Source organism: Apaloderma vittatum, unplaced genomic scaffold (genome assembly GCF_000703405.1).
Source record: "Apaloderma vittatum isolate BGI_N311 unplaced genomic scaffold, ASM70340v1 scaffold5482, whole genome shotgun sequence".
In the NCBI taxonomy this organism is placed as follows: Eukaryota; Metazoa; Chordata; class Aves; order Trogoniformes; family Trogonidae; genus Apaloderma; species Apaloderma vittatum.
Window position 1 is genome coordinate 68,723 of NW_009702971.1, and position 12,138 is coordinate 80,860.

The 12,138-nt window shown below is 36.7% G+C and overlaps 1 protein-coding gene across 1 annotated transcript; it reads right to left on the reverse strand.

The window, feature by feature from the left end:
- Positions 1-232: 232 nt before the first annotated feature.
- IFT74 (intraflagellar transport 74) lies at positions 233-11,626 on the reverse strand (the record flags this gene model as incomplete). The annotated part of the gene is made up of 7 exons (XM_009864421.1): positions 233-348; positions 2,107-2,167; positions 4,565-4,690; positions 5,357-5,520; positions 9,114-9,240; positions 10,199-10,296; positions 11,545-11,626. Coding segments are annotated over 7 exons (774 nt in total), but the record flags the coding sequence as incomplete, so codon positions are not given.
- Positions 11,627-12,138: the final 512 nt, after the last annotated feature.

A 12,138-nucleotide genomic window follows, 5' to 3' on the forward strand; every position in this document is an offset into this window, starting at 1 on the left:
GTAATTTCTTTTTATTTCTACAAATTTCCAAAATTCAGAAGTTCGTTTCTAAAATTTTTAAATGCTGCAAAAGGAAGAACACTATTAAAATCTGTGACTTCTAAAAACCTGGAAAAATACATTTAAGAATATCTGTTGCTGTAGTGGTGAGCGAATGAGCTCAGCAGCCCAGCTCTCCGTGCTGCCTGTGCACATCTCTGACTGTTGGTCCCCTGGAAGGAAGTGCCTGGGTTCAGTTCTTGGCGCTCTGCAAAGCTTCTATGAGAGCTTTGTTGTATTCTGTGACCAGCTTTCTCACGTTCTTCATAATTGGCTGGTAGTCACTCTCCTGACTTTTTGTTGCTATGACTGATTAAAGGAATTAAGGAAACGAACGTCCAGTACAAATATCAGCATAATTAGAGATCCTAAAGGAGCGACAATACAGTAAAGTTTCCCTTTGTGAAAACTGCGAAGGGCTGCAAATAACGGAAAAAACTCCAGTTGGGTCTAAAAGATTTACGTCAATCCACTAGCTGCCATCTCATGACAAGCATGGTAGAAAAAGGCAACTATGTGCTTGAATCCGTTTTGTTTTCATGTATGTAGGCAATAAGTCTCTTGTGGAAGACTGTGCCCACTGTCACGTTGGAAACAAATCCATTTCTGGGCACTCCGCTCTTTACAGCTGTACAGTCTGGCACTTTGGAACTTTGGCTACGCAAGTGCCAGTCCCAGAAAGCAGGACCTTTACTTGGCCTGAGCAGATATAAAACTGTGTAAGGGCCTGCACCTGGATAGGTAACACATTGCAGTAGGTTAGGAAGTGCTTTTAATACCCTGAACAACATTTTCTCTTGGTTGTTATAGAGTTTTTTCTAATAGAAAAAACACAATCTAAGAGTCTTAGCTTAATAAAATATTCCAGTAGAGCCTTCTTCCTAGTGGAGGTGGTTCCAATCACATTAAGTTGTCCAAGACATTTTTCAGATTTTTTTTCTAAAAACTGGAACACTTATCAGATACAAGAAGTGGGATATTTCATATATGCAAAAGATAATGCTATGTGCAAATCCTAGGTTATTATTTTTTTCCATGATGGCTCAGCTATTACAGAATAGCACGAAACACATTCCTGTGCCATTTTCTGAGACACCCAGTAGTATCCACTTTTCAATACACAACACTGGATGACACCAGTTTGGCTGTTACTTTTACCAGTTACGCTTGTACTGTCATCGTATAACAGTGATTGAATGTGTCTTTGAGACTTCAGATTTTTTGTTTTCTAAATAATTTGGAAGAATCATTGCAGTGAATTCAAAGTCCTTAGAATACAAAACAAGAGTACAATTATGCCCTACTCAGATGTCTGCAATAACTGCAGAGAACAGCACAAGATAAGAAGAACCATCAATTCTAATCAAAAGAACTTCAATGCTTTGGCTAATTTCAAAAACTGCCATATGAAAGTCACTTTCATTAAATAAGATTTTTCTGATATTTTGGAAGGTTTTATATGACTAGTGGAATTCTTTAATTAGCATCACATAGCATGAGTTTCGTCATCCCAGCCCATTTTGCAGCTAAAGCACCTCCTTGTCATACCTCACTACACTTACCTGATTTTTGCCCCCCAGCATGCAGTTTTATTTGCCTCTTTACATGCCTCAAATTTTAATTGATAAGAAATACATTGAATGAATACAATTTGTTTTTTACTTTTTCACCATTTATATTTATGGCAAACACCACGCAAAGCCACCGTGCTGTACAGATTTTCAAACAATGCTGCACTTGCTGGATAATTTCAGACAAGGCTGGAGAGATGTGAAGATGATCTTCATATGAAACCTGATGGCAAAACTGGCCCAGCAGGAAAAACTCCAGACTGCAAGACAAATCTTACACTTTAGGACCCTGAAAAATTGTTTCAGACAACACATGCGAGTTTTGCTATATATAATATCTGTCACCTCAACAGACATTTGCAGAGCATCACCTTTCCCCTCCTCCCCTGTCTCCTGCTCCCCACTCCGTCCTGTCTTTTTCTGCTGGAGGAAACAGACTTCTTCCTTAATTAATGGAGTGTGTAGATTTTAGTGTATTCCTTAAAGAAAAGGATACATTCCTTCATCATAAAGTTATTTTGCTCATGGTGCTGCCACTTCCTCTCCAAATTTGTAAGCTGGGAACACAAAAAGGGTCAAAAATGAAAATGATAACTATTACACATGTAGTTTATACAAAGTGTCTCCACAAACTGTTGTATCAAGACCTTGTACTGTACCACCCGATAAGATCAAAGTTATTTCACAAAACAAAACCCCACGGAAATGGGAAGAAACGGCAAAACGATTTTTAAAGCCGCCAATGATCAACCTGCATATAATTTAACATTCCATTCATCTACTTGTATAAAAGCACTGCATGCAACTCCACTGGTAGATGGAAAAAAACAGATGAGAATTCAAGACTTGTCGTGTGGGGAAATGTGTAAGCAAGTCAGAAGTAAACGGGGAACGCTGGAGGGAGCTGCTAATTCTCATTATACTTTACATCATTTAAATGATCTTGTCTTAAAATCAGTAAGATCTAAAATCACTAAATATATAATATTTCCTGACACTGTCTTGGACTTTGAGCTATACAGAAGAAACTTCCTTACTTCCATAGCTAAGTTTCCTGTCTGATGCCAGAAGCTGTGATAAGAACAGAGCTGCAGCAAGAAGATTGTAGGAGCGTGGGGTAAGCGCTGGCACTTCTTCAATACTTTCAGCATCAACAGGAAACTAATGTGGACATTATATCGATGTCTGCTTCCTTACAATACAATTTTATATTTGTTTTTCTGATGCTACTGTTCAAGGTTCTGCATTTCAAGATATGCAGATGTTATTTTTAAATGCAAAAACCAAAAATCATTCTGAGACTAAACTTTCAGTGGCAACTAGGGTACTAAATCAGGAAAATATTGCAACACTTGAAAGCATATTCTTAAGCTAGAAGATAGAAAAATAGTTGCTGTATTAATCTAAATAAATCTGATAGTGAAGAACCAGTTATCTAGTGTACTGGCTCCCAGAAAACACGTCAGTCCACGTATTTCAAAGATACGCTATTTCTGAACAATTATAATTTTTATTGCACCCTTTGTAGATGTTGCCACATGCAATACAGCCAGTAAAGGAGCCTAGGGTTAAATACCGTCTGATACATACCAATGGAAATATTCAGTGCATTTTTATAATAATTCCTCGAATGCCAAGACTCATACAGTTGGCTGCTTGCAAAATCAGTCAAACTCTTAAGTAACCTAAACACTATCTGTACTTCAAAATGATTGGTGCGTGTCAGCTATGTAAAGATAAACCTTTATTCACCCTCATGACGCTGAAGCTCATGACATAAAAAGCAAAGAACAAATCCTTTTTGCATACGTGGAAACAGAACTGCCACAGCTTACTGAACTGGAGAAATGATGTGCAACCAGTATTTTCCATAAGTTTTTTGCAACATTATGTAGGTATCACAACACTGGCTAGGTATCCATTTCTGATTTATATAATCTCTAGGACTAAGAATCTGACCTTGGCATAAAAAAAAATGTGCAATATCTGAAGTCTTTCAGACTTTGGCATGCAGCTTTGGAGATTTGTATCATCACCTTGCAGTCATCCTAGAATAATCAAATGCTGCTAATGTACATTTGTACCTCCTCATTCAGAGCTACGCCTTCTCCTCTGTTCCATAAAGCTCGCTCAGAGGAAAAGTTAACTTAAACAGGTACAAACATCACCTTCAGCTTTCAAGTGAATTAGAAAAAAGTAACAGTTCTAAAGGACATACATTTCAAGAACCTGAAAAACCCACAACAATCAAAGAACCACAGAGAATTTCTATTCAGCGTTTTGAGGTTATCCATTTTACTCATGTGCATTGCAACTTATGCGTGAGTAAAGTTTTGTTGCTAAAACAACAGAAATTTATGGGTGTTTATAATGGAACAATCAAAGCTGCTCAAGTGTTTATAAACTTCTTCTTTCCTGACTCACTTTTGAAATGCAAATGTAAATATACACTAAACTTCCTTAAAGAAGCCTGAACAGAACCTTAAACTTAATTGTTCTGCAAGAAGCAGAAGGATTGGAAAAAAGGAAATGGAATTAGTAGTACGGGTTCCAAGTAAAAACTTACTACCATAATTTTAAAAGCAAAAGGGATCTTACCTAATTAATAGCAATTTTTTTTCCCTGTAGATTCTTTCTAAATTGGTCTCAAAACTCCTTGAGCAAAGGAAGGGCAAAAGGAAGAGTGCTCTGAGCAAAATTAATACTAACACTTAAAAGGTTTTTTTCCACAATTTTTAACCTCAGAAAGACCTCTGTCTCATAACTTCGAAATATGAAGCTCACATGAAATTTATTGGCACAATATTAACTTTTGTTTGGAAACAGACAATATGGTTTTGAGAACTCCCTGAGATGGAATAAAATGATTCTGTCCATACAATGCTTCATATGTATGAGAAAACCAAAGCTGTGACAGAAACAGCTGAAGAGATAAGACATAAGTCGAGCTATACCTGCGAATGCGTCTCATTCTCCTGCAGCTCTCTCTTTAGTGTCTCGTACTCTGCATTCAAGTGTTCCATTATTTTCTTGAAACCATGGTTACGTTTTGTTAATTTTTCTTTGTCATCCTGGAGCCTCTAGTTGGAAAAACCCCAACACAAACCAGTCAATTGATGAGCTTATTTGCTGTAGGCTACAGAGAAATTATTTTAATTCACTTTTCAAGATGCTGCTTTTTCTTATTTTCAGAACAAGATCATATACATGAAGAACTTGGAAGGCCTTTCTCTATCAATGCATGCTCTATCCTAAAGATAATATTCGATTGTTATGACCAACTTGTAGGCATGACCATATTATATCAGCACAAGTAGGATAAGTGATGTTAAGAATTCACAGGAAATTTACCACATGTGAAACAGGAAGTGCTCTAGATGGAGTTTTTCTCAGAGTGCATGTGCACCAGGTAGAATTTTCTTTTTTGTCAGGGTTCTGTGGTTAGATTGCTGAATTAGTGGGTAGTCATAAGTTACAGGAGAAATGTTCAGATGAACCACTCAAATAAATGAGAAAATTTGCAGAAGGAAGTTACCAAAGGGTATCCAGCCAATACCCTGCTAAACGCACACGGTTAATAAATCAAATATATAAACACAGAAGCATTTGGATTCATTTCCACTCAGGTGTAAGCCCAGTTTTCAGCTCTTAGTCAGGATTCCCAGCCATAGACCTGGATTCCCCTCTACCAGGTGCTCAAACCCATACAAATTCTGTATAATTCATGGCTTCATTCCTCTCATTACCTTTTTCTTCTCTTCTCCCGATGCTTTCAGAGCTGGCAAATTATTATAGACCTCCAGTTCCGTTTTTGTTTGTTCAATTTTGTCTTTAAGAGAAGCCAGTTCATCAATCATCTTGCCTTCCAAGAGTTCCATCTTCTGTAAGTCCATTTGGAGCTTTTGACTCTCTAGATCACCACAGATGTAATCTCTAATTAATAGCCCTTCTTATTTCATAATACATTGCCTAGTATATAAAGGTTTATGTACATGAGTGATACAAACAGTTCCTACATATCTTTCAATATTCGTAGGGATGTTAATATGAATTGAAGAAAAAAACCTGATATTCACAATCATCCCATAAGTCAGATTACTATACTACAATTACTGTATTACACTCCATAAGGGAAGAGTAATGAAAAGTTAGTGATTTTCTATGTCACAGAATGGTATTTCTATTGTTAAAGTTGTTTATACCATCAGTCAACTTCAAGTATTACAGCAATGGTGATACCTTACAAAAAGATGACTGCAATAATGGAGATAACTAAAAAAAAAAATATTTTTTTAGCATTGTGTCTTTTTATTTATATTGCTTGCATATGGTAAGACTTAGTCCTATGGGAGTAATAGCCAAATTTGCTTTAAACATTTGCTCTGTAGAGGAAAGTACTTCCCTATCTCCACAGTATAAAGAATTGTCACAGTTTACAAAATAAGCACGTGCTATTATATACAGCATTTACATCTGACAATCCATTAGAAAGGAACAACAGAGATGCAAATAATTAAGGGAGTTAGAAGTATTGACAGGGAGATGTAAAGGCTGAAGCTGTTCAGACATGAGGTGCTTAAGAGAGGACACAAAGATACACAAAATAAAAAATATACTTTGACCCAGTTTTGGGGGCCACTGTGAATGTGGAGGGACTAGACATGGTTGGAATTGTTCTGGATGGTTTTCTGATCTTCAGCCTTGTCACTGCATTTTCCTCATGTTTCTGAACATTTAAACACGTCTAACTCAGAAGAATGATACAAATAATACAGTTATATTTTCTACATTCTAAAATATCAGGCAGAGGGGGCTATTTGGAGACATGAGACACCACAAAGAAACTTCTCTAAACACACACTCACATTTGTGACGATCCCTGGAAAAAGGCAGGAAATTTTCCTCCTAGCTTAGCCACAGCAGTACAGATCTTTCTGGCAGAAGGGAGGGGACATGTGTATGTGACAGACAGAGAGTCTCCAAAAACTGTGGGTATGGTTTCCTCAGCAGAATTATTTGGGGAAATCTCACCTGATCAACACCCTGCCATAGCAAGATCTTAGTATTCATCTCTCTCCTGCATATTTATCCTACACATTCATTTTTTAGAGTGAAATATTGGCTTTAACCAACATTTCTGGCTTATTACAGAGTGCTTTGGTGATTTCTTTAGGAAACTCAATAAAACAAAAGGACAAGCCACGGTTTTTGTTTATAATATGTAATTATCCTATATTGTGCAAACTGTCTTTATACAAATACAAGAAGTCTCCATATTGGTAAAAACATGGGTTTAAACTCAAATGGTTTGGAACTACATTGCAGGTCTGTGATTCAATGTTTATGTTGCCTTCTACTATACAGGGCTTAAGAAAATACTGTGCCTGTGTCTAGGATATTTCATAATTGCCCATAGTTTCACTTTGGAGTTCCTGGCGTTAATCAATGTCAGATCCTCAATCACAAATGACTAGAGCACGGCTCTATTTTTCTTATGCCACTGTGGTTTGAAGAGAGACAAATGCTTCAGGACATCAATAAGTCAGAACTTTAACATAAAAAACAGTAAAAATAAAATTCTAAAATGAAAGTAATTCAAATTAGAAAGAAATAGCAGAAAACAACTTCAAGTTTTCTTAAGGATTTCTTTAGGCCTAACCATAGCATTTTTGCTTCTGTAGTTGTTCTACTATTTATATTTCATTACTTTAAAATAACACATGGCTGACTAATTGGTATTTATTTTACACGTAAAGAGTGATAATAACTTAAATGCCAAAGAAAGAGAAAGAATTTTTAAACTGTTTTATGTATATACTGATAAAAAACATGGTGAGACAGCGGTGGGCTATTCCCACCCATTTACACTTCCTGGAGAAAAGAGATGGAACTGGAAGGAGTGAATTTTATCCTTATCCAGCAACAGCCTCAGTGAAAAAACCTCAAGACTAAAACCCCTCAAAACTCCTCTAGGGGAAGAGACCGGAAGAGGATGCAGCCCAGTTCCTTCTGATACACCCTGCGGCGTCTGCAGGCAGCGTGTGCACTGCAGCAAACTCTCAGACCAAGCTACAGTGACCCAGGGAAATGTGTTTGGGAAATTATGCCATCAGCACTTCTGTTTACTCTTCACGGTTTCCTTTTTTTTTTTTTAATGGGTTCTGCTGGTGGACTTCTTCAATCTTTGTAACAGCAAGAAAACATGGAAATCCAGATTTTAACGACAACAAAAGAATCCTGAAGATGACTGTGCTATAAACCAAGGGTCAGGAAGAATCTCAATGGTGCAAATTGAACATTCACTGTATTTTTGAAAGAATCTTAAGCTGTTTATTACTGTATCTGTGAGTCCTTGCTCTCAGAGGTTCACATTTGAATCATTTAAATGACTAGTTGAACATTATGTACTGTAACTTCCCTCTCTGCCCTTGCAAAGGACTAAGTATTTCAATAATGTCTCCACAGTGCTATGTGCTATAGATACTATGTGCTATGTATTGTACTCCAAAGTAATGAGAATTAATGCTTACACAAAAGAACAGAACTTGTAATACATAGCCTGTTTTTTAAACTACATTAGAACTGCAGAACGAGCATTCGCAGAAAAGTCAACACTAAGTTGTTCAAACAGAGAACAACCAATTCCTGTAATATTTTGTGCATAACAACTTACTTGCACACAAGTACTTTGAAGTTGCAACACAGGCTCCTATTTTGAAAATTACTACCAAGTACAGCATGTAATAGACTTCTAACAACATGATTTATGGTTCTTAATTCCTGCTCCTTCCTTTCAGCCAAACAAACACGGAAAGGCTTGCTGAACCAATAATGATATTGGCAAAGGCACAGAGTTACGAGAACAATTCCACTATAAACAGTGCAAATAAAGAACTAAATAGATACTTGTCATGGAAATTAAAGAAAAATACTGTCTGCTTTTTGAAACACAGGCAAGATCCTGCAGATTCTTACACTTAAGTACTTGAGTATGTCCAGAACGATGTAAAATGAATATTCACTGTGCAGAACCAAAGCCTGAGAATTTGAGAGCTATTCACTGTTGTTGCCAGTTGGTCTCCCATGGTACACACCCTTTTAGAAAAGCACAAACCACAAATCAGTGATATCAAGAAAAAATAATACGTGGTTAGATAACTGTGGAAGTCTCAATTTACTAAACATCGTTGTAAGATGGTGAAAAATATTTATTCTGAGGTGAATATAATAAAGTCAAAATTCTAGCTGAAAGAACTTTGTACCCGTGCATTAGAATACACCCATTTAATATGTATCTGTGCAATGAAGCTGATCATTTACTGACACCAGCAAGTGAAATAATCCTGAGGAATATAAGTAACTTGTTACCACTAGGAGTTTCAATTTGTCAGTTTGACACTGTATTTTACCATTTGGAGATCACTGATCTTGGTGTTTGTGTAGCAACTCAGGTAAATTTAATTTTTTTAAGGAATGAATTCAAAAACTCAATTCTGATCTCACCTGTAATCAGATTTTTAGCAGTGCTCTGTGATTTCTGCATTTCATTTGATTTGAAAGTGAGGTCTTCCTGCATAATCTTCAGCTCTTGATTGGTAACTGATGAGATTTGCTTCATACGATTCACGTTCTGTGTGTTACCAACAACAATAATGAGAAAACGCTACTGGACATGAGCACACAGTAACTGAACAAGTAAAAAGTTTCCTCTGCCCTAGCGTGTTGTCTATTATTTGGCTTTTCTTCTACAAAGACTGAAAATATTGTTAATAGCCTGAAGGGATTTAAATGTGAATGATTTTCATTCTGACAACTTTTGATAAAAGAAGTACAGACAGGCCAGTGAAGATGAAACAAAAAATCAGCAAGTATAAACTGTGCTGCTGTATCGATCTCTTCCACAGTGTCACTGTCTAAAATAGACTTTATGGTACACCATACTGAAAGAATTAAAAGACAGAGTGATGATATAATAATCCAAGTATTACTTGGCTGGAAGATTTCTATAAGATAAAAAAATCCATGGAAACAAAAATGTGGAAAGAAAAAATGTTTTGCAAATGCAAAAAAAAAGAAGCAAATTGCAAATGGGAACAATTTCTTAGGTGCCTACATAAAATCTTACACCGCAAGGCATTCCAGGCATAATTTTAGTAGATCAGAGAGACGACTGGAACACTGTCAGTTACTTAACAGTAGTGACAGAACAGCTATGGACCGAGATTTGCCAACTTCTGGTAAACAAAATATTGCAGTAGTTATACTTGTCGTATTTTGAAATATTCATCATAGAATAATGTTGATTACACCAGTGATGATGACTTAGAGCAATTATACAAACTTTTTTTTTATTCTAGTCACATGTATTATTTAATATTCAAACTCCTTCTCCAGAAATAAAGAGAAATTCAACTTTTTTTTTTTTAACTACAGCTGTACATGGTTTAATGTTTAATTCTCTTAAGAGACTATTATGCACATGCTGATTGGATCTTGTAAAAACCCCACCATCCTTCTTTATCCATCCACTCTCCTGTTCTGCATCCCTAAATTCCTAGCGTACCACAGGCAGTGGGAAATGCACTCACCCTGCTTGAGTGTTCCAGGAGGGCAACAATGCTGGCTTCTATTTGGGCCTTTCGTTCCAACTCCTGGTTCTTCATCTCTTCAAAAGTCTCAAGAAAATCTGGAGATCAACAAACATGGTAAAAAATGCTGCTCTTTGCGTGGGTACAGCACAGGCCCCTGTTGATTCCAGTAAAAACTTTGAATTGAATTGATTAGTTGTACAATTTCAGAAAGGTTACTTTAACAGTTAATTTGAGAGGCAGGTAGTAGAGTCCTTGAAACTCATCAACTTATGGGTTGGAATGAAAGAGAGGACAATTTTCCAGAGATACGTAATTGACTGATTAATGACACGAAGTCAGCATCTTCTTGCATGCTGTTTTGGTAAGGGCTGCTACTCAAAGGGGACCGAGTTTCAGCACCATAATTTCAGACACCTTTCAGAATGCCTGTCCCAGCAGCTCTGGGTCTTAATTTTTCTGAAAGTTATCAAAATGGGCTACTACCTAAAGGAAATAGGTGACTTCCCTATCTCTAATGGCCAGTACTAAATGCCAAACACTGCTCAGGACCCAAGACCAATATTAATCTGGTATCATTTCTTTCTTTCTGTATGATGTCCCTTTGCTACTTCTTTATCTTCATTCTACTAAGTGTCCAACTGGATCTGCAAAGACAGCTGGAATGGTGCTATGTACTCTGCGTTTGTGTCCTAGGTGTACCACATTGTATTTCTGGTGACAGATACACTGGAAAAAAAGTGCTGGGCACATCACACGAAGTCAGAGGTCCATCAAGATGCCACCCAGGGCTATAAGTTACAATCTCTCTCCTGCTAGGTCTCTTCCAAAAACATGGCTTATATGCACAGAAGCACTCAGGAAACGTAAGAGTTTTCAAACTTTCTAGCTGAGGGAAAAAAGGGAAAAGGGCTTGTTTGAGCAAGAAGGATTAGATAATAGTAAATTCAAGATGGGTTATCTGGAAAGAGAGAAAGAAGGCAGAAGGGACTGCTTATAATATTGGTAAGTCTTGAAGGGATAAGGACTGATTAGAGAATTCTGAATTCCAGGGCATCCAGAATTTTTAAAAAATATCAAAGTTTAAAATTCTTTCTACTAATAGAACATTTATGGATAAGACAACTATTGTAATATCTGACATAATCTGACAGCAATGCTGTCCATGAAAGCATTAACAGAGACACAGTGTGTAGCTTCTAAAACTTTAGAGTAGAAAATGTGCGCTACTAGAGCCAGAGGACAGTACTAAGGTACTACTGTGAGCCAGAGATTTCAGAATGAATAACATCTGGAATTCTTAGAGGCCAACGAATGGCATTGGACAACACATCTGAAATGCGTACAACTGTGGAAAATAATGACTAGTTCTGATGCAGATTCAGTTGGCTCAAAAAGCTTTTTGCCAACAGTGCTGCGAACCTGTAACTAGAAACACAGTTAAAATCAAAAATTACCCGAAAAGTCTAGATAAATCCCAAGTGCTGAATAAGACCATTGCCAGGTCTGTTTTTCTCAAGTACTCATGCTGCAGATGAAGCTATCCTTAGAAAGGGAAGTTTTATTTCCTCTCTCTGATGTTCTTTTCCAACAGAATGAACTTTTCTTGTTTTTATCTTAAAGAGAGCCAATTGTACTTTAATAATAGAGGCAACAACAACATCTCCAAAAAGAGCTCCTTCCTCAAAAGTAATTTACTGGGTATTTCATCGGTTCCTGGGAGAGAGAGAGGAATCTTCTACACCAAGAAAATATCTAAGCACAAGAGAACTAAGGCAAAGGCTGTAAGAAAAGAAATAGTACTGAAATTCTTGCTTAATGTTTTGTATCAGAACATTTAATATGTTCTTTCCCTTTTTCTTTAAAAAGGTGAGTAATTTTTACAAAGAGTATTACTTGGATAACCTAACACAAAACTTTCAACCACATTGAGTTTTTTA